General features: G+C 51.5%; 1 protein-coding gene across 2 annotated transcripts in view; it reads left to right on the top strand.

The window, feature by feature from the left end:
• BIRC6 (baculoviral IAP repeat containing 6) overlaps positions 1 to 21,907 on the top strand; it is a 154,171-nt gene that overhangs the window by 79,212 nt on the left and 53,052 nt on the right. For both annotated transcript variants that reach the window (XM_056128023.1, XM_056128017.1), the window contains exons 33-44: positions 345 to 472; positions 5,994 to 6,125; positions 6,920 to 7,135; positions 8,027 to 8,210; positions 8,949 to 9,104; positions 9,987 to 10,120; positions 11,342 to 11,495; positions 14,053 to 14,169; positions 16,047 to 16,201; positions 16,695 to 16,821; positions 18,151 to 18,261; positions 20,280 to 20,413. In XM_056128023.1, coding sequence (XP_055983998.1) covers positions 345 to 472; positions 5,994 to 6,125; positions 6,920 to 7,135; positions 8,027 to 8,210; positions 8,949 to 9,104; positions 9,987 to 10,120; positions 11,342 to 11,495; positions 14,053 to 14,169; positions 16,047 to 16,201; positions 16,695 to 16,821; positions 18,151 to 18,261; positions 20,280 to 20,413 — 1,748 coding nt within the window. The remainder of the gene's footprint in view (positions 1 to 344; positions 473 to 5,993; positions 6,126 to 6,919; positions 7,136 to 8,026; positions 8,211 to 8,948; positions 9,105 to 9,986; positions 10,121 to 11,341; positions 11,496 to 14,052; positions 14,170 to 16,046; positions 16,202 to 16,694; positions 16,822 to 18,150; positions 18,262 to 20,279; positions 20,414 to 21,907) is intronic.

Raw genomic sequence — 21,907 nt, 5'->3', positions numbered from 1 at the left:
CCCACATGGCAAAGCCTGGCAAGCTACCCGTGACATATTCCATATGCCAAACACAGTAACAACAAGTCTCAAAATGGAGACGTTACTGGGCCCACTCGAGCAAAATCTGTGAACAACGGGAGGACAGTGCTACAGTTGTGGAGAAAGCTGTTATCGCAAATAAGAAACTAATGACCAGTGTTATCTAAGAGCAATGTAAGATCTCAATCTTTCTAAAGGTAGCTTCTTAAAATTATAGTCAAAAGTTGTGTTGTTTCACCTGTTATAAATCTGAGATCAGTTGTTCAGAGCTGTTTAGAGTCAAGTTGTGCAGAGTTGCTACTGATGTGCTGTCCTGCTTTCAGGGAACCAGTGGAGTTTCATCAACAACAATCTTCACACTCAGAGCCTCCATCGGGCTTCCAAGGGTGGCTATACCATCGAGCGCTTATATTCCAGAAAAATCAGGAAGCAGCTAGTTCATCACAAACAGGTAATTTTCAGGACAGTTTCCATCGCCTGAGAATGTTCTTTTGGATGGTGCATGAGATTCACTTGCCGTAAAATCTCACATGTGACATGAACTGAACTTAGGGAGATTGTCGAATGCTTGGAGACTGAGTTTCTTTATTTGTAAAATGGCAACTGGCTCTGTGTAGTTTACTGATTTTGGTGATGTCCTTTCAACCTATTTTTTCCTACCCCTGTTCCTGTCATTTTTTAGCCCTTAAACATTTTAACTTCTGTTGTGGGGTCGTTGGGCACGTCACCCTCCGCCCCTGCTGGTGCCCCATTTCTCTCTCCCTTCCACACGTCCCTGCCCCCTCGTTCGTTAGAGGGTTGTTGCATTGGGCCATCAACGTTCTCTGCATCTGCTAACTGATTTCTGTGATCTTTGACTTTACGCCTGTGGGATACGGGTACACTCCAGTAATCCGCCTGCGCGCTGTTTGCGTCCAGGAGTGAGTCCCACTTGGCTGAATCACATAACCGTGGAGGTAGTTGTGCTGACTTCCTTGAAGTTTCTGTTGTGTTTGTTCTCAGCCACACCTGGTGGTGCTCAGGGCTAACTTCTGGCTCTACACTCAGGCCTCCCTCCTGGTAGGCTTGGGGGACCCTGTGGGGGCGCGGGGGATTGAACCCAGATTGGCTGCATGCAAGGCAAGCGCCATACCGGCTGCGTTGTCAGTCTGGCCCTTCAAGATGCCGTAGGAGTTTGTTGAGGGTTTTGCATCGTCTTTATCCCGAATATCGTCAGTCTGTTCCCCCCCCCCCCCCACTAGCTCTCGTTTTGTTACTTGGGAAATGTGGTCCACAGATTTTACGGAGGATGCATGTGTTTCTTTTGGATTTCGCCAGAGCTGGAAGGCCCAGGGTTCCTCTGGCGATGCCGTGGGGCTCAGCGGGGCCTGTTCGAACCTGGGCTTTTGTTCTGAGGCCGAGTTTGAAGTAGTGTTCAGGTTTCTTACTTGCGGTGGTCTGGTTAGGTTTTCTGCTCCCTCTTAATTCAATTTTAGAAAGTTCTCCGAGTCAAAGAGATTGTCCGTTTCTTCTTGTATCTCTAGTGGCATAGATGATGTTCGTAGTTATCTCTCAGGATTCCTTGCCTTTCTGAGGCACCTGTTGTGATTTTCACCCTTTAACGTCAGACCTGATTTATTTGGATCTTCTCTCTTCTTCCTCACCCGAGTCTGGCTAAGGGTTTGTCAATGTTGTTTAATCCTCGTTTGTTTCATTGACCATTTGTCTCAGCGTTTGCATGCCACTAAGTTCTGTTTTGATTTTTATTTTTTTTACTTTCTGTATTCTCCTTGCCTATTTTGTTCTTTTTCTGGTTTCTCAACCTGCGAGGTTCTTCTTCATTTGGGGTTTTTCCTGTTTCCTGCTGTGTGCCTGTATTTTCGCGCTGTTCCCATTATTGCTGCTCTTGCTGTGTCCCAGACATTTGGATAGTTTGTTCTTTTTTTGTTTCATGCGGTCTTTATGTTTCTTCTTGTCCCTGGAGCACTCTGCCAGCCCGACCTGTGCTCGGTCGACGCATGTGCTGTGTGGGGGCCTCCGGGGTGGGTCCGCCCAAGGAGAGGATTGCTCTGAGCAGTGCTTAGCGGACCGGAAGTGCCTGGTTGTCAGGTTGTCAGGTTGTCTTGTCCGTGGGGCCAGAGGCGTGAGGCAGCTTGGTTCCAGCACTACCTCGGGAGGGAGACGTGTCCGCTCTCTCCGCGTCGGGGCCTGCACTCCAGAATGTTCGCTGTGCTCAGACGGTTCCCACTTGCTTTGCTCTGGGGTGGATTCGATCCGTTTCCAGAGCCGGCTGACTCTGCAGTTTGGGTAAAACCCCCAGAGTACACGCCCCCTGCATCTGGGGCGTCTCCGAATTGTAGATTCTTAGCAGGGAATCTTGTTCAGTTACAAGATCTCTGGATTCGAATTTGAGAAGTGATTTCTTCACAACAACTTTGGCGTCACGCATCGATCGGCTTCTTCAGTCCTGTGGGTACTTTGGAGGTTGATTCATCTTCCGAGTTGTCTCCGTGGTCATTTTTCTTCCTGACGACATTCCTTGATTTGAATGCTACAGCACCTGTGAGCCCACTTCCCTCCTTTCGTTGGCGGTGGTTCTCGTGTTTGGGCCACGCTGGTGGTGCTCAGGGGTCTGTGCTCAGTCAGGGCAGCTCAGATGCTGGGGGTTGAGCTGGGCTCAGTGGCCTGCAGGCAGCTCCCCGCCCTCTGCGGCCTGTTTCCTGTCCGCTTCCTTGTCGATTGCCCTTGACTTTCGGGCTCGCTGTCTGGAAGCTGGTTTGGAAATGTCTGGTTCGTGTATATCTTCTCATTCATTTGACAGCCGTGCCCACACCTTGCCGCTCATGTGTTTGTGTGTTACTGTGGGACTTTTTTCCACAGGTCACTCATTACTTCTTACGGACTTGTCTTAGTGTTGTGGTTTCTCTCGAAATTATCAATAGATTTTATTCTGTTGCATTTCACTTTGTGCATTTTCATTTTTCTCTTACTCTTTTGAGCTAGAATTGTAAGACTCCTCTTATGGGCTAGAATTTGTTCCTGTCACCTTTTCATTTCTTTCGGGGTCCTCCCAAATTCTGCTCAGACGCCTTTGGGCCCCTCTTGGTGACTGTTACCTCAGGCGGCCTGTGGGGAGTTGGGGATTCAACCAGGGCTGGCCACATCCGAGGTGGTGCCTTCCCCGTAAGGTTTCTGCTCCCACGTGACAGTATTTGAAAAGGTCGCTCTCACTCACTCTCATATGTGGGCTCTATGCTGTATTCTATATCCTTGACGTGTGGTCTCGAACGGGAATGTTGAATAGCGCCACAGGGCCGGAGCGACAGGACAGAGGGCAGGATGCTTGCCTTGTGTAGGACCGACTGGGATTCGATCTCTGACACCCCATGTAGTCTCCTGAGCACCGTCAGGGGTGATTCCTGAGGGCAGAACCAGGAGAGCGATGATGGAGTGTATCCACACAAGGACAGACACGCAGGCAGACACACACAACACACACACACACAGACACACACACTTACCCCTTGTTAAAACTTGAGTCACCGTGCGAAACACAGTTACAGAGTTGTTCGTGCTTGATTTCAGTCACGCAACGTTTCAACACCCGTCCCTTCACCAGGCAGAGAGGATTTTCTCTGAAAGCCTAGGACTCTTGCAAGTCCGTGAACGCTCAGGGTCTTGTTAAGTGAATTTAGCACTGCACCATTTATTTTTGCTTCTGTGTTTTCAGCTGCGTGCTAATCCATTCAGGCTCTCTTGTGAGAGAGAAGAGTTTGGTCTCTCGAAGGTTCTCGGGCATCACACATTGGCTGTCCACATGCTGGGCCTGGGGTCAGCCCCTCGCCCTCTCTCCAGCCCCGAGTATTCGGTCTCATGTGAGAAAAAGAAGAGCCGCTTCCTCATTTCATTTTTCTTTTTTAAACCCTTGACCAGTTTTAGCTGCTGCTAATTTTGTAAAACTTGCCTAGACTATTTTGAGCGCTTAAATGTTTATACTCGCTGTATTTAATTTAGCTTAGGAAGATGGAAAAGAACCTATAGGAGGGCGTATTATTATTAAACTTCTTCTATTTTTTTGTTTTTGGTCCTCACTAGGCTGTGATCAGGGCTTACTCCTAGCTCTGGGCTCGGGAATTACTCATGGTGGTGTTAGGGGACCATAAGGGATGCCCGGGATCGAACCCAGGTTGGCCGCGTGCAAGGCAAGTGCCTTACCTGCTGTACGGTCTCTCTGGCCCTAAATGTTTTGGATTTGTCACCCTTTTTCACCAGAAAAATCTTAAATGGGGTGGGGGAGTGTGGCCAGGTACCTCAGGTTCTTACCTGGTTGGTTTCGAATGATCAGAACTTGCTCGTTGTAAATTTGAAACGTTTCTTTGTGAACATTTTATTGTTTATTGTGTACAGTTGACCAAACAGTGGAGATAGCTAATCGTACGTTAGTTTTACTCTGTGATTTTGATTGTTGTACTAGGAAAAGGCTCACTTCCCCACCAAGAAAATACATATGGAATTATATGTTTATATGTCTACAGACATGTGAAAAAGCAGGTGGCAGCCAGTGCTTATTCAAAACAACAGGCTAAGTGTGTGGTTTCAAAATAATCATCATACATTGTTTTAAATCCTAATTGTGTGAATTGCAAAATTTTTGGAACCGTTTTCTGAATATACTGATTTATAATAGTCTTTATCAGTGTTCTTCAAACCTATGTATTGGTCACTTAATGGTATGTGTAGGCTCGGTTTAATTTCACGTGCCTTTTCCCTCTGTATACAGAGCTGTAGTCAAGCCAGCAGACCTCTCTCTCTAGTGTTAAGGGTTGTATTTTTTCCCAGCCCTGAAAAGTTATGTATCGGTAGTACACACTCAGGGAATGTTCTCTTAAAGGCAAAGATGTCCGTAATCAACTAAGTTATTAATTTGTAACCGTGGCTCCAGTGTCCCAGTGAAAGTCATTCATCTTGATATTCTGCGTTTCCAGCTAACTGTTGCGAAGGGCTTGCCTCATTCAGTGGGAATTTCGAACGCCCCTCCCCTGCACACCTTTGAGCCTGTGCTGATGGGGCTCATCATGGAGAGTTTCGGGTTGCCTCTGGTCTTTCGGCTCAGTGTCGGTTTTCGGCATTTCTGGGTGGCCAGTGGGAGTGCCCGGGTACCTGAGGGGACTCTGTGCGTAGTGCTCGGACCGGCACCCTGGGCCTGGACACGCAGTGAATGGTGGCCTGTTGGGGCCTGCTTGGGTGGTCGGCCCCTAGTTTAGTCTGGATGCCGCCGTAGCTGGAGATATTTTATGAGAAGAGCACAGGTAGACCTTGCCTTTTATTTAAAAATAAATCTTAAGATTTTTGTTTGTGTCGTTCAGGCCGTGTGCCACGGTGCTCAGGGAGTCTCTCCCGGCGGGACTCTGGAGTTCGCAGTCCCGACCCGCTCACCCGCCACCTGCAGACTTTTGCCCTTTGACCCTTCCAGGCCTCTCTCTCTCTCAAAGTGCCGTTGGCCGTCCCTTCAGGGATGCGCCCGACAGCACCTGTGACCGGTTTCCTTTCCCCATGTCTAAGGGGTTGGTTCATTCCGCGTTGTCCCATGGAGAGATTTGGTAGTCAAGAATTGGAAATAGGGGCCATGGACCACCCCAGAAAAAAATAATTACTAAAAAAACATCGAAAATAGGGGTCAGCCATAGGACAGCAGCGGGCAGGGCCCTGCTTGAAGCGTGGCCAAGATGGCTTGGTCTCCAGCCTCCCATTTGGTTCCCTGAGCACCGCCGGGAGTGATTGATTCCTGAGCACTGCCACAACCCTCTGCCACCCAAAATTTGAAAATAATTTTTTTTTTAAAAATCAATTGCAGTTGAAATTGATTTATTAGGTATTTCAGGGAATTGTTATACATTGGCTTGATGTATGAACTTTGTGAGGAGTATTAAAATTTACGTTACTGTTTTAACATTGTTAGTTGTAAGATTAGCTTTTTAAATTTTTTTTAAAAGCAACTTAACCTACTAAAAGCAAAACAGAAGGCTTTGGTGGAACAGATGGAAAAAGAAAAAATTCAGAGTAACAAAGGATCATCATATAAACTTCTAGTAGAGCAAGCCAAACTAAAGCAGGCTACTACAAAGGTATGAGTTACGCTTCTTAATGCTGTTATCATTAAAACGTCACTTTCCCTTTCAGTATTTAGAATCATTTGACTCATGAAGTGTCATTCATTTTCAGGAGACCAAGTTAAATGTCTTTCTGCTAATCGCTAGAAGTACTCGCGTGTTCGCGACATTATTTTCGTAGTGGAGGGGAAAGTAGCTTTTCACTCAAGGAAATACACAGTCACTTTCGATGGAAAGTTTAGTGTATTGCTTTTGAAGTGGATTGCATTCCAGTCCGTTGAATGTCCGCCTCCCGATACTGTCAGATCTTTTCTTCTGTGTCCTTTCCGGTAGAAATTACGTTTACTACTTTGTAAATAAAAATTTTGAAACACAAAAGCATTTTTTAAATGTGGGAAGATAGCACGGAGCTTCAAAATTTGCTCACTGTTTCTACCGACAAGAAATTACACTTACTCCATCAGGTTTTGAAGTGACTACTGACAAAGGGTACTGGTTTCTTGACAGATTTTGTACCTTTCATGAGTATGTGTAAGGTCTTCTGGTAATGTTTAAAATGTTAAATGGATCTACTGTAGCCTTCCTGTAGAATGTGACTTTTGTTATAGATTCTATACCCTTTTCAAATAGTGATTTTTTTTGAAGTCCATTGACAGCTTTCAGTCACGCTATTTTTGGATGCCTGTAGTTAGCGTAACTGTACTTTTTAGAAGCGGTAGTTTTGGGGGGGAAACGCTTTTATTCCATAAATATGCGGAAGTGATTTTTAGATAGTAAACGTTGATTTAAATATGTACATTTGTGTGCAGCACTTTAAGGATTTAATTCGGTTACGTCGGACGGCAGAGTGGTCTCGTTCGAACGTAGACACGGAAGTGACAACGACCAAGGAGAGCCCCGAGATAGAGCCGCTTCCCTTCACCCTGGCCCACGAGCGTTGTATTTCTGTAGTCCAAAAACTTGTTCTGTTTCTCCTCTCCATGGACTTTACGTGTCATGCCGACCTTTTGTTATTTGTCTGCAAGGTGAGTCCTTCTCGGGTGTCATTCTGAACCGTGAGTGTAGCGGGCAGTGAGGGAGAGTTAGTGAGCGGGGAGAGACGGCGGCGCTCGCCGTGCCGGCCCGACGCTGTCTCTCCCCGGAAGGCAGGAAAGGGCAGTTTTGCCCCAACCTCTTCCTGTTTTGCTGTCACCAGGAGGAATCTCACACACTTGTGGGTCTCGTGAAGAGCCATGCTTGGAATTGATTGACATGTTTTTGCTCCCGTGCCTTGAAAGCTTATTTTTGGTGGTGCCAGGGTTTGACGCCCTCAGGGCGAGTGCCCGCTGCCTGGCTGCATCCCTCCTGCCCGAGCGCCCCCAGCTACCGTGCCTCGCGGATTCAGACTCTACTCCACTTAGGCTGGATTCTTGGAGATTTTTGTGACATAGGTCATGTGGGAGGGGGCGGGGGGAGGTCTGTAATTTTACTTGTAGAAAAGCAGTCGAAACAGGAAATGTTCACATTTGATAATGAGGGGACTATATAATGCCCTGGCATACTCATTGTTTGTAGAAACTACGAACTATCACACCAAGATTTTTTTTTCTTGCTTTTTGGGTCACATACCCGGCAATGCACAGGGGTTCTTCCTGGTTCTGTGCTCAGGAATTACCCCTGGTGGTGCTCAGGGGACCATATGGGATGCTGGGAGTCGAACCCGGGTTGGCCACGTGCCAGGCAAATGCCCTACCCGCTGTGCTATCGCTCCAGCCCCTACACCAAGATTTCGAACCGAAATTGTGCATTTGGTTTTTCGAATTCATTGTGCTCTCCGCCTCAGCTGAGCTTGTCTTAGTCTTGAAGCCGGTTCCCTCCCTGCGTTGTGGAGTCGCGCCTGGCGAGCCTGAACCTGTGCCGTGTGCCGTGTCTTGCAGGTCCTGGCGCGCATCGCCAACGCCACCAGGCCGACCATCCACCTGTGCGAGATCGTGAACGAGCCCCAGCTGGAGCGGCTGCTCTTGCTCTTGGTCGGCACCGACTTCAACCGCGGAGACATCGCGTGGGGGGGCGCGTGGGCGCAGTATTCGCTGACCTGTATGCTGCAGGACATTTTGTCAGGTTGGTCAGGATGGATTTTTCTCTCTCCCTCCCTCCCTCTCTTTCTTTCTTTCTTCCTTCCTTCCTTTCTTTCTTTCTTTCTTTCTTTCTTTCTTTCTTTCTTTCTTTCTTTCTTTCTTGTTCTTTTTGGGTCACACCTGAGGATGCTCAGGGGTTCCCCCTGGCTCTGCATTCAGGAATTGCACCTGGTGTGGCTTGGGGGACGCTGTGGGATGCTAGGAATCAAACCCGGGTCGGCTGCGTGCAAGGCAAATGCTGTTCCCGCTGTGCTTTCGCTCCAGCCCCCGGATTGATATTTTTTGTTTTTCCCCCATCGGGTACCTCAATCAGCTTATTACTTCATCCGCTAAGGGAATCCCCTTCCCTGATAAAAAATACCAACAAGTTACAGAGGTGGCAACCGTTTTGCATGACTTTTGCGTTTCGTTCTTTTGACGGCCGTGGCAAATGGAAGTTTCTCTGTGCTGGGTGGGCTGGCTCAGCACGAGAATGCTGCCGCTAGTCACCTTCTTGGTCGCTGCCATTATTGTGCTGTCACTGTTTCTTCATGTGACCTTTGGGAAGGTTCTGGAAGGCCGAGATTCTCTTCTGTGAACCCAGGTGCCGTTGGCACCTTCCTAATGATGTCATTCCGAGGGCGGCTGGCCGGGGAGCGCCCGGTGGCCCGGAGGGCGCTGCCGACGGCCCCGCCCGGGCTTTCCTGGGTGCTGAGCGCGTCCGGCCGTCTCTGTCCTGCAGGGGAGCTGCTGGCTCCCGTGGCCGCCGAGGCCATGGAGGAGGGGACCGTGGGCGACGACGCGGGCGCCACGGCGGGCGACTCGGACGACTCCCTGCAGCAGTCGGCGGCGCAGCTGCTGGAGACCATCGACGAGCCGCTGACCCATGAGATGACAGGTAGGCGGGGGCCAGCGGGTGCGCGTGCGGTCTGGCCCCGAGGGTCAGTCCCCTCCGCCTAGTGGCCGCCTTGTTTTGATGTCTGTCGTGAATGTGGGTTACGGAGCTCTTACGATCCACTCGCACTGCGCTGTGATAGGGTCACGCTCTCCCGCATGTGCCGACATCGGCTGTGGGGCCAGGCGAGTGCCCTCTGGATGCAGATACCGCGTGTCTGTCCTGCTCACACGCACCGTCCTTCCCCGATGCCTTCTCAGGACAGACTTGGCGCCGCTCTGCTTCTTAGGCCTTGCTGAGTTCCTGCCCTGTGTTGTTCATTGGTAGATGAGCTAGTCCTTTTAGGCACCTTGGTCATTTTTCGGAGTCTTCCCGCCCTAAACTTTCTTTAATGGAACCAGATGTGGGCCGCTTACTCCCGTGGCGGGGTCTTGAGTCGGGTGCAGAGAGAGCTCGTCCTCAGAGGCTTTCCCTCATCTCCCCTAAAGGTGGGGGAGACTTTCTGTCTGCTAGCAGTCCCCCGTTGCTCTAGTTCCTGTGCTCTGCCCCGAGGGGAGGGAGTCTGCCCGCTCTGTGCCCCAGGGGGAGTATCTGCCCTGTGCCCTGAGGGAGGGCGGTGTGTACCCGAAACTGCAGCCAGGCTTGCTAAAGGATGTTACAGCTCTATTTTGTAGTGGGAAGTTCAGGGTCTTAAGTCTAGAAGACTGTTGAGAGTTTTAGGCACATGAGAATGTTTTCGTTTCAATGAAAATAGAAAAATAAGGGGGACACTGTTTTACAACTCTGACCTCTGTTTTTCACTGTTGTAACAAGTAACGTTACGTAGTGAAAATACGAGTTTCATGCGAAATACCACACTATTAACCCCCTTTGAATGATTTGAAGGCGCACCTCCTCTTTCCTCGTTGGAAAAAGATAAAGAAATTGATCTTGAGCTGCTTCATGATCTCATGGAAGTCGACATTGACCCTCTAGATATTGATTTGGAGAAAGACCCTCTTGCCGCGAAAGTGTTTAAGGTATGCTGGGACACAGCCGGCCGCCTCCTGCGCCCAAGGGTAGTGACTGGCTCTCGTACCAGCGGGGGTAGTTGGCATGGTTTGGTTTTGGGGTCAGAAGAAGAGAAATTCGATGCCCACTGGCAGTCTGCTCGGTGCAGTCTTTCTTAGCATTGCATGTAGTACAGTTAACATTTTTGTTTCATTCTTCAAAAAATTTTTTTAGTTAAATCACTGTGAGGTAAACAGCTACACAGTTGTACACGACTGGGTTTCAGTCAGACAGTGTTCCAGCACCTGTTCCTCCACCGGTGGACGTTTCCCACCCCCAGGGTCCTCAGTTTCCCTCCCATCGCCTTTCCACCCCCCACCCCCCCCCCCGTCTGTGGCAGACTCGCACTCACTGTCCCCCATCAATCCGTTTCCGCCCCCCCCAACACTTCCTCCCTCCCTCCCTCCCTCCCTCCTCCTCTCCTTCCCCTTTGACCATTACGGTTTTTGGTACAGACGCTCTAAGGTCATCCCGCATATCCTGTCCGTCCCTTTTCCTCCTCCTGGTCCTCCGCTCTTGTCGCGAGGGATCGTCTCCAGCTGTCATTGTCACAGTGGTCCCTTCTCTAGCCCAGCTGCCCACTCCCCTCCCCCCCACTTAGGATAAACTTCCAGTCGTGGGCCAGTTCTCCAGCCTTCATTTGTTTTATTTATTTTTTTGTATTAGAATAAAGTAACACAAAAAGTGACCCCTGGGGTTTCCTCCTGCCTCTGTGCCCAGCGAGCACTCCTGGCAGGGCTCGGGGAAACGTACGGCCACTGGGGGTGGAGCCCCGGTCAGCCCTGCCCCTTCCTTGCCCTCTCTCCCCAGCCCCCGGCACCGTGGCATTCCTTTCGCAAGAGGGACGGGATCCCCGGGAGGCTCATGGGGGTCTGCAGGCTGCCGCGGCTGACACCCAGGCCGCCCTCCCTTCCCTTAGTCCCCCCACGCCCCACCCCAGTGCTCATTATTTCATGAAGGGTGTTGACTTACCTCTCGGGGTCTAAATGGACGATTCAGTTTTCGGTTTTGTTCTGCAGTGAAGATGATGTCAGTGCGGGACCGCTGTAGCTCACGGGGACCCAGTGTCGGGCGTTGCGCGGGAGGGTTGGATGTTTGCTCCGAGCCGCGGGTGCGGTGGGACAGTGCGCGTGACGCCCCATTCCCCGTGAGGAGGCCCCGTGACCCTCCCGCTCTCCCTCTCCCCGAAGCCCATCAGCAGCACGTGGTACGACTACTGGGGCGCCGACTACAGCACCTACAACTACAACCCCTACATCGGCGGCATCGGCGTCCAGGTGGTCAAGCCAGCGGCCAGCACGGAGAAGAGCGGTTCGCAGACCGTCAGCGTGTCCGTCTCCCAGGGTGAGCGCGGCCCCCGGCGCTGGGGTGCCCGGGTGTGAGTGCTTCTCCGCTTCTCTGTCTCCGGAGGGATCCAGCCCAGCGGGGAGCCGGCTTGTGGCAGGCGCTGGGTGCCCCTGGGGCGTGCGGGCACCGTGGTTTGGGGACTTTATGCGGGGCAGGCGACCCAACCCTGAGGGCTGTGGCATCCTGAGGGCTTCTCATGAGTTTTTGTCGTTGATTTGGGAACAGCCTGCAACCTTGTCGAATATTGTTTCTGCGTTTCTTGTGATGTAGACTATAGCAGACTGAACATCCTGCGGAAAATTGTAAATGGAAACTCGAGAGGCGTCTGGCGCTCCCTGCACTAAGCCCGGCCAGGGCGCTAACCCCGCGCGAGTTGTGTTGTATTTTCTGCTTTATTCTTCATAAAGCGGTTTGGGAAACACGTCAGATCAGTGCGGGAACTCGTCCCTGCTCCCGACACAGTCCCACCCCGGTGGCGCCTCCAGATCTGAACACCGTCCCTTTGCGGAACCGCGCCCCCGCGCTCACTTGTGCGTCTCCTGGTCTCTCTCGCTCAGCCCGGCAGCTGTTCAGAGTTTCCCTTTGCGGCTCAGGTGCTCTGAAAACTGGAGGCATTTTATTTTTTTGGCGTTACTTATTTTTCATTTTTCATTTGTATTGGATCACCGTGAGAGAGTCGCAGACTTCCACGATTCCGTTTCAGCCGCGCGCTGCTCGAGCGCCCGTCCCTCCACCGGCGCCCGTTCTCCACCACGGCTGTTCCCAGTGTCCCTCCCGCCACCCCCACCCCTGCCGCTGTGACCGTACGTTCTTTCTTACTCTCTGATTCTGGGCACTGTGATTTGCAGTACAGGCACTGAGAGGAAGAGGCCTTTTTTGTACAATATTTCAGACCTTTTCTGCATGACTGTATTTGGCTGAATTACACACGGGTTCCCCCCGTGGCCTGTCAGGTGCCTTATCATATTACCTTGTCCTGGTTGCAGTTAACAGTTCTTGTTTTGCTGCTTTTTTGGGGTTGTTGGGCCACGCCTAGTGATGTTGGGGGCTGAGAACTCGGAGCCCTGGTACTGGGGGGCCGTGTCCCCGAAGGGTCGGATAGTGGCTCCATCCCTTGTACTTCCGCCCTGGGCCTGCTGCCGTTGGTACTCTTTTTCCATGGTCACTGTCACTGCACTGTCTTCCATTGTTCATCGATTTGCTCGAACGGGCCCAGTAACGTCTCCTTTGTGAGACTTTGTTGTTACTGTGTTTGGCTTATCCAGTACGTCACTATTCTTTTTAAAAAATAACTTTTCTTTTAAAAGGCTGTTTAAGAAAAAAAAGAGGACTAGTTTATTTTATTTCTAAGCTAAATCGCTTGTTTGTGTATTCACGAGGTTCTTATAGTTTTTTGCTAGTTCTTGAGCAGGTGAATCACGGTCCTCCCGTTGTTCATCGATTTGCTCAAGCGGGCCCAGTAACGTCTCCATTGGAGACTTTGTTGTTACTGTGTCTGGCATCTCGAATACGTCACGGGGAGCTTGCCAGGCTCTGCCCTGCGGGCGAGATACTCTCGGTAGCTTGCCGGGCTTTCCGAGAGGGGCGGAGGAATCGAACTCGGGTCGGCCATGTTGGCTGCGTGCAAGGCAGACGCCCTACCCGCTGTGCTATCGCTCCAGCCCGAGCAGGTGAAAAAGTAACAAAATTTACTATTTTAACTGTGTAGGTCTATAGTGTGGCCGTTGTTTATTCAGATGTTTCAGTGTTCCCAGGTCGGCCAGTGGGACGCCTGTCCCAGCGCCGCCTCTTCCTGCCACGGGCTCGTCCTTTCTGAGCACTTGTTTGGCGCAGATCCGTTACGGACTTGCCCAACTTCGTTCCGCCGGGGCTAGGCAGTGTCTGTAAGAAGGCCGTTCGCAGGCCTGTGAGCGGAGAGCTGTGCTTTAGGAACTGATGTGGGTACTGGCAAGAGTTGCTGTTATTTCCTTCCTTGTCTTTCTGATGGAGAGGGAGGGGAGGCGGGGGGGGGGGGTGTTGGCTTCCGTCCAGAACGTCAGGAGTTCAGTAGAAACGTGGCTGTGGTCTTTACGGGTTTGTTCTTTTCTGTCTTCCTTTCTCCTTCCTCCTGCAGCTGGGGGCCAGGTCTGGTCTTCCTCGCATGTTTCCATTCGTCCACTTGCTCGTTCCACCACTCTCCCTAAGCCCAGCCTCCGTTCTGGCGCCTTTCTGCAGATGCTGTTACCATCGAGGCTCTGAAAAGCTCAGATCGGGGGTTTGTTCGTTTTGTCTTCAGGCCCCACCTGGCTGTGCTCGGGGGTGACTCCTTGGTTCTGCACTCAGGACTCACTCCTGGCGGGCCTCGGGACTATGTGGGATGCCGGGGATCGAACCCCGATCAGCCTCGCGCAAGGCGAACGCCCTCCCCGCTGTACTACGGCTCCAGCCCCTCACGTTCTCGGCTCAGGCCATTCTGCTGATTGCTTAGAGACTCCGCTGTCAGCATTTTGTTCTAGGAGTTAGGACCTGAGTAGTATCAAGTAACGTTTGTTTTAAGCTGAAACCATTCTTGTAGCCCTAGATGCTCGCCTGGAAGTCGGCCTTGAGCAGCAAGCGGAGCTCATGCTGAAGATGATGTCCACGCTGGAGGCGGACTCCGTGCTGCAGGCCCTGACCAACACGTCTCCTGCGTGTGAGTCCCAGGCACGGGCGGGCGCCGCCTCCTCCCCCCGCCTGGCTGTTCTCTCTCAGTGGGTTGCCCTCGCACACGGCGTGGGTTTCTACATTTCAGGTCCCGTGAGGCGAGGAATGTAGCAGCCCTGCCATGCTGGAGGGGAGGGAGGAGATCACTCAGGGGGCCGGAGCAGTAGATAGCACAGCTGGAGGGCGTTTGCCTTGCACGCGCGTGACCCAGGTTCGATACCCAGCATCCCATAGGGTCCCCTGAGCACTGCCAGGAGAGATTCCTGAGTGCAGAGCCAGGAGGAACCCCTGTGCATCGCCGGCTGTGACCCAAAAAGAAAAAAAGAAAAGAAAAATCATTCATTAACCGACAGAGCGGAGTGAAATGGACTGGCCTCCTGTGGTGCCTTCAGGATCCGTTTCTGCTCTGAGGGCAGTGTGAGGAAATGGAATTTCCACCTTGATATCCTCAGGGAGCCCTGGGCGCCGACTAGCTGGAGGGCGCGTATTGCATCATCTCCGAACTGCTGGTGCCGTTGCAAGGCGCAGCTCTTAGCGCTGGGATGGAGGCCGCAGAGTCAGGCCAGCAGCCCACGGGGCCGAGTGAACCGCAGGAGTCGCAGCTTCACTGTACAGGCAGAGGAGCGGAACGGCACACAGGCAGGGCTGGCGGGCCTGAAGGTGCCAGCGCCCCCCGGCCTGCGCCGACAGCCCGAGGTCTGATGCTGTGGTTCCCCGAAGGCCGGCATGGGGAGGAAAGCTCGAAACTGCTTGTGCTCGCAGCAAGGAGTTTGGGTTCGGCCAGGCTGTCCGGGGCGCAGAGCTGCCGGCCCTGGACGGTCACTGCACAGCCCGTGGTAGTGGGGACGTCCTGGGCTTCCCTGAATTTAATTCAGTTCTGTCTTCAGTTTTCTGTTCCTCCTCCTTTAAGAGATCCAGGAAAAAGAGACAGACAGGGGTTGGGGGAGAGAAAGAGGTAGAAAACAGTGGGAGCACTGTTGTCCTTTTTTTTTGGTGGTGGGGGGGGTGTCACTCCTGGCTCTGCACTCAGGAATTAACTCCTGACAGTGCTCAGGGGACCCTACGGGATGCTGGGAATCGAACCCGGGTCGGCCGCGTGCGAGGCAAACGCCCTCCCCGCTGTGCTGTCGCTCCGGCCCCCACGCTGTTGTTCTTGAGCGTCAGGCCTTCCGACTGCGGGAGCTGTGTCTCACCCCATGTAGTGGGGAGCTCTCGGGTCACCAGTGTCCCAGCAGCTCTCGCTCGGTGCAGCCCTGACGTCGCAGCTGAGGGGAAGGCCCGCCGTGATTTGCAGCTGCTTCTCTTGAGATTCTTTCCGGTTGTCATCAAGCTTCAAGGTGTTGCTCGTTCAATAAAGTGCGCTAAACTTAGGGTAGATCTGACATGAAGAGTTTATCTTTCTCTATTTTCTGGAAAACAAACTTATTTTTTTAGATTATTTTATGACTGGGATGTCAGGTTTTTTTTTTAATTTTCCAAGTATTTTAAATATGAAATCAAGGTTAAGTATCAGTAAGCCAGAATCTATATTGTTCTAATAATACTGCCATCTCAAAAATTAAGGATTATCTTTCGACTTTATTAGAAACATATTTCTGAAAAAGTTCCAGAGAGAAAGGTTTTTTTTTGGTTTTCAAATTCTCTGGTTTTGGGAACTGCTTCACTGATTGTATTTTGCTTTCAAGTACTGTTGTGAAAGCATTTTATTATTTTGGTAAAACATTTAAAAATGATAATTGAAGCATGAATAGTCCCAAGAATGTTAAGAGTTTCAAATTAAAAGCAAAGCGATCTTAATTTGCCTCGCTTTGCTGTCAGTTCTCCTGAGTCTTGAGGTATGAAGTCATAATTGTGCTTTTTTTCCAGTCTCACAGTCTCCCACTGGAACGGACGACTCACTTCTTGGTGGGTTGCAGGCAGCGAACCAGTCCGGCCAGCTCATCATCCAGTTATCGTCCGTCCCAATGTTAAATGTTTGCTTCAACAAACTCTTTTCTATGCTCCAAGTCCATCATGTTCAGGTATGACTTCTCGAAAAAGTGATGCTTTTCACACGCCGTTTGTCAGCTTAGGCGAAAACGAAAATAACTGCGGAAGTAATTCTTAATCCGTCAGAGATGAAAATCGTACTCCGAAAAATATTGGATAAACTTGATGACCACAGCTCCACCGTCGGTCATTTAAAAACTGAAACACGTCTATGATTTCGAGCCAGAGACTAGAGCAGTGGTCAGGGCACGTGGCTTGCACTCAGCCCGGGCAGCCTCGGACTTTGTACGCGATTCAATAAATGCTTTTGGTACTTCAGTCCCAGCCAGGCAGGTTATCGACCCCGCCTTTGAAGATCCTGACTCTCGTCTTTTGTTCTCGAAAGTCACTCGTCTCCGCAAATTCTCATCTAGTTAGATTTTATTTCCCGGGGGTTTCTAGCGCGTGCTTGTTGCCGCTGGCCGGCACCCCGGGGAGCACTTCACAGCGAGCCTCGCTGCTTGCCTTGCCCTTGCTTCTCCGCAGCTGGAATCCCTGCTGCAGCTGTGGCTCAGCCTGAGCCTGAACTCGAGCTCGGCTGGCAGCAGAGAGAGCGGCCCCGACATCCTCCTGTACAACGCCAGCCGCGTCCCTGTCATCTCCCTGAACCAAGGTAAGGCCCTCTGGCGAGACCCCCGCTCGCGTGGCAGACAGCGGCCGGGAAAGGCAAGGGTTGGGTTGAGACAGGCCGCGTGTCGGCCAAGTTAAATTCTGGGCCTGGAAAAGCTTCCATCTTGGCCGTTTTCATTTTAGCGTTTATGAACAATTCGCAGCTGGAACTCGCCATGCTGTATGACTCCTCACGTGAATTTCCTTGCGATCATTTCACCTGCCGTGACTGGCGAGATCGCAGTTTTTGTGCTATCCTTTCTGGACGCCCGAGGGGCAGTCCACACTTACCACACTCAGTGACAATTCACTACAGGTTTCATGGGGAGGAACAGAGAATCGCCTTTTCCTGTCATTTCCAAAGTGAAAACCAAACACTGGGTCTAATAAACGCATTTGCATTTATTAGAAGGATGCGTTTATTAGAAGGAAGGGTGCTCGGGGCCTAACTCCCGACTCCGTGGCTCAGGGATCATGCCTGGTGGGCCTCGGGGGAACATAGGGGTGCCTGGGATTGAACCACACAGACCCAGACCGTGTGGCCCTCTGCTAGGCAGTGCACCCTAGCTTTCTTTTGGCTGTTATTGGTTTTTGGGTCACACTTGGCGATGCACAGGGGTTACTCCTGGCTCTGCACTCAGGAATCACTCCTGGTGGTGCTTGGGGACCCTCTGGGATGCTGGGAATCGAACCTGGGTCGGCCGCGTGCAAGGCAAACGCCCTCCCCGCTGTGCTATACAGACCCAGTGTTTGGTTTTACAGAAAGTGAGGATTTAATGCATCGCAAATTAGGTTACTGTAGGAAGTTTCGAAGTTTGGAAGAGACAGTGGTTGAGACGCGGCTGTCTGGGCCAGGGGGATAGAGTTCGGTACCCTGATTGGCCCAGTGGGACCGGGACACTACTGGGTGTGGCCCCACATTAAGCCCCAGGCTGCAGACCTAATAGCTGGAAGGTTTAGTCACTCTCCTCCATGCTTTAGTACGTCAGAGGGAGGCTCTTTCCGTGGGTACATTCTGAGGACGGTGCTCATAAACCCATACTAAAAGGTTGCATCTAAAATCCGTTGTTTTGGGGGTTGGAGCTATAGCACAGAGGGTAGGGCGTTTGCCTTGCACACAGCCAACCCAGTTTCGATCGCCGGCCTCCTATATGGTCCCCCAAGCACCACCAGGAGGGATTCCTGAGAGCAGAGCCAGGAGGAACCCCTGAGCTTCGCTGGGTCTGACCCCAAAAAGCAAAAAAAAAAAAAAAAAAAAATCATTGTTCCGTTTTGATTTCCTCGTAGCCGTTTGGGCTCTGTTTCACCCGTCTGCCCCTGCCTCTCTCCGCAGCGTCGGTGACGACCTTCCTGACGGTGCTCGCCTGGCACCCCAGCAGCCTCCTCCGCACCTGGTGCCTGGTGCTCCACAGCCTGACGCTCATGACGAACATGCAGCTCAACTGTGAGTGATGCCTGTCGGCACCTGACACGGCCCCAGGGTTCTCGCCAGCTGGTCCTCAGGAACGGCCGGGAGGCAGGGATGGCGCCGCAGGGAGGACTGAGTTTCTTCTCTCTGCAGGGCTCTGCATTGGTGGATGAGGGCTTCCCTTTGTGCTCCTCCTGCGTTTTTCGTTGGAGCCAACAGCTAGTGTCGCTCGAGGGCTGCTCGTAGCTCGGTGCTCTGCGGTGGCTTGTTGAAGGGACTCCAGGCCTTTCGCACACACAACGTCTCTTTAGGCTGTCTGCGCATTCCCTGGCCCGTCCCGGACTCTCCATGCACACTGATAGTGTGCTTTCACCTACGTGCTGTCACAGGCCCCAGTCATTGTTCCCACAAGCATTTGCGTTTATTAGAGGGATGCGATTTTACGGTAGGATAGTATTGGAGTTGATAGTTACACAGTCACGTGTGTACTAGAATGAACTGTAATGATAGTTTATTGTATAGTGGTCAGTGTAGATCTCAAGACAAATGTTCAGTCTGTGCGTTGTCCTTGTCTTGTGGGTTGGTTGGCATCAGGCTGCTGGCTTAGCGCTCGGGGCTGACCTGTGAGCATCTCCCAGGGGACGCCGGTGGTCTTGGGGGATTGTCCGGGACCATGATGTCCCAGGGTCGAGCTGAGGTTGGCCTGCAGGCTGCGTGGCCGGCCGCTGCGCTCTCCACCCTGTGTGCTCGTTTTGGTGTTTGGGTCAGCTGGCAGTGCGGGGGGCTGCCGGCCCGGGCTTGGTGGGTACTTCTGTGGCCAGCGGGCGGGCACACCAGCCCTGTCAGCCACTCTCAGGCCCCGTTGTTAGGTTTGCTGATGCCCCTTTGCATGGAATAGAAAGGATTGTTCAAGTTCATGTACAGACAGGTCAACCGAATCTCCTCTTCAGTATCTCAAATCTCCATTGAGAGTTGGGGAGAGAGTTCTCGGTGGGCTGACGGGGGTTTGGGTTGGATCCAGGCAGTGCTTGCGTCTCCCACTTGCTCAGGGCTCCTGGCAGGCTTGGTGGGTCATACGGGGTGCCGGGCACCATTCTGGGTGGCCGCATGCCAGGCAAGCGCCCTCCCCACCGTACTGCTGCCCGGGCCCCTGGGAGCCACCTTTTAAAAACTAAAATGAAACCAAAGCAAACTAGATACGCTCTGAACAAGGTACCTTTTTGTCAGGCTAAGCAGAGTTTGAGTTTTCTAAACTCACTCTCCTCTTTTCACCTCGGTCAAGTTTACGATCCGGCCGCTATCTCAGAGAAACACGTCAGGCTTCCTGCGGCTGTGACACGCGCCCTTCTGACTCTTGTCTCATGTGGCGCTGTGGTCACGACTCACTCTTCGATGTAGGGTTTTTTCCTGATATTTTTTGAGATTGTTTTGAGGCAGCATGCAAATTCAATCTAGAGAAATAGAGTAAGATTTTTTTCCAGTGGAAATTTTTAGATTATGACAAGTGGCTATATTTTATCTTTCTTCTGGGGCTTGATATGAAATAAAAAAGGTGTCACAAATAAAACTTGTACTTTAAATCATAGCTGAGCACGAAAGTGGCACTTTGTTTAAAAAATTGGGAAAATATTTTCTAGAGATAATTTCAAAGGCTTGACTTATGGAGGAAATGTAATTCGTTTCTGAAAACCGCTGGTCGTCACTGTGACACTCTACAAATAAGTCGTATAAAATAAACTTCTCAAGCTGAATATATTTTTGAACACCGGATTAAAAGTCACCTGAAGATAGATCTGTTTCTGAAAAAGGAAGCTAATGAGGGAGAAGGGGCTCAGGCAGGGGACCGTGTCCATCCACCCGTCCCTCCCTGCCTGTCCTGAGGGGACACCCGGTGTTCTTGTGAGAGCCAGTGAGGAGAGGAGGGAGTCACGCTCCTTCACCCATCAGACGCTTGCAGTGGGCCAATTCCCGAGGACAATGGCATTGGAAGCCCTGCATTTCCGTTGTTGGGGCCCAGGACTGAGGGCGTTTACTGACGAGCCTTCTGTTTGCAGCGGGTCCCAGCAGCGCCATCGGGGCCCAGGAGAGCACCGCCCACCTGCTGGTCTCCGACCCGAACCTCATCCACGTGCTGGTCAAGTTTCTGTCTGGCACGAGCCCGCACGGCACAAACCAACACAGTCCTCAGGTAACACACTCGGCCAGGGCGTCCAGGAACTCTTTTGTGTTTTGAGTTTGTAAGTAATTGTGGCGACCTTTCGTTTGACTTCGTAAGGAAATATTTCGAGTGGTTGGCAGTAGCCTCGTTGAAATTGATTGACAGCTCTTAGCGTTTTCTTCTGCTTTTTTAATTATTTAATTTTTTTTGCTTTTTGAGCCACACCCAGCGATGCTCAGGGGTTACTCCTGGCTCTGCACTCGGGAATTCCTGGCGGTGCTTGGCGGGCGGGGGGGGGGGCATAGGGGATGCTGGGAATCGAACCCGGGTTGGCTGGGTTTTTTGCTACATTTTTTTTGTCTTTAATTCCGGATATGTTAAAGTGAATGGACGGAGAACGTTGACATCCGGATGGAATGGAGTTCCGTGTGCTTGAGATGATTCTGTTGTGGCCCCGGGCTCGAAGGCCGGAGAGCTGCCAGCCTGCTGGTGCACGTGGAGGGTTAGACGCCCACCCTGCTCCTTGCCGCTGAGCCACCCACCAGGTCCAGGCTGTTGATATTTTTAAAAATCTTTCTCGAATCACCCGGAGATACGCAGTTACGAAGTCGTTCCCGGTCGCGTCCCCGTCACATGGTGTGCTGACGCCTTCACCCTCACACATTTCCCACCACCACTAGCCGTGTCTTTCAAAAGATTCTTTTTTATGTTACAAGCTTCTGAAATAGATTTCCCCACATATGAAGATAGTACTCATGACGCTTATGTATGTTTTTAACGGCTTGGCTTGGGCCCACACCGCTGGTTCTGTGTTCAGTGGCCCAAATGCGGACTGGCCGTGTGTAACGCATCTCCGCAGTCCTTGTTTTTTATCTCTGCCGGCCCCAGCGTTGACTTGAAAATGTTCCTTCTGTGGAGAATTGCCTAGAAATCTAACATATATTTTTCGATATGCCAAACACAGTAGCGTGTCACAATGGAGACGTTACTGGGCCCGCTCGAGCAAATCGATGAACAACGGAGGACAGTGCTACAGTGCTAAGATGCATTGAGTGGCAAGAAAGTCTTTTTGTTAATATTACTTCCTGTGTGAATGAACGTGTAGACTTAGTTTAGTTCCCATAAATTTCCCAGTGACACTTGTCACTGTGTTTGGCATATCGAGTACACCACGGGGAGCTTGCCAGGCTTTGCCATGTGGGCGAGATACTCTCAGTAGGTTGCAAGGCTCTCTGAGAGGGGCGGGGGAGTCGAACGTGGGTCATTCATGTCGGCCGCATGCAAGGCAAATGCCCTACCCGTTGTGCTATCGGTCCATCGTTTTAGTTTCCCCCCACTTTAGTTAAACGTGGTGGTTTACAGAGGGGGTCGGGATGACTTCCTACGGCATTTGCGGTCCCATCCGCAGCCCCATCACCCGGTCACCTTCCCTCTCCCTTGCCTTCATTTTCCCAGCCGGCCTCTTGCCTGCAGGCCCGCAAGAATTTATTTAATATTGCCTGTTACCACTAAGTAGCTAATGGG

The sequence above is a fragment of the Sorex fumeus genome, unplaced genomic scaffold (genome assembly GCF_029834395.1).
Source record: "Sorex fumeus unplaced genomic scaffold, SorFum_2.1 ptg000006l, whole genome shotgun sequence".
NCBI classification, from domain to species: Eukaryota; Metazoa; Chordata; class Mammalia; order Eulipotyphla; family Soricidae; genus Sorex; species Sorex fumeus.
Note: the sequence above shows the minus strand (reverse complement) of the source record. Positions and strands in the feature narration are given on the sequence as shown.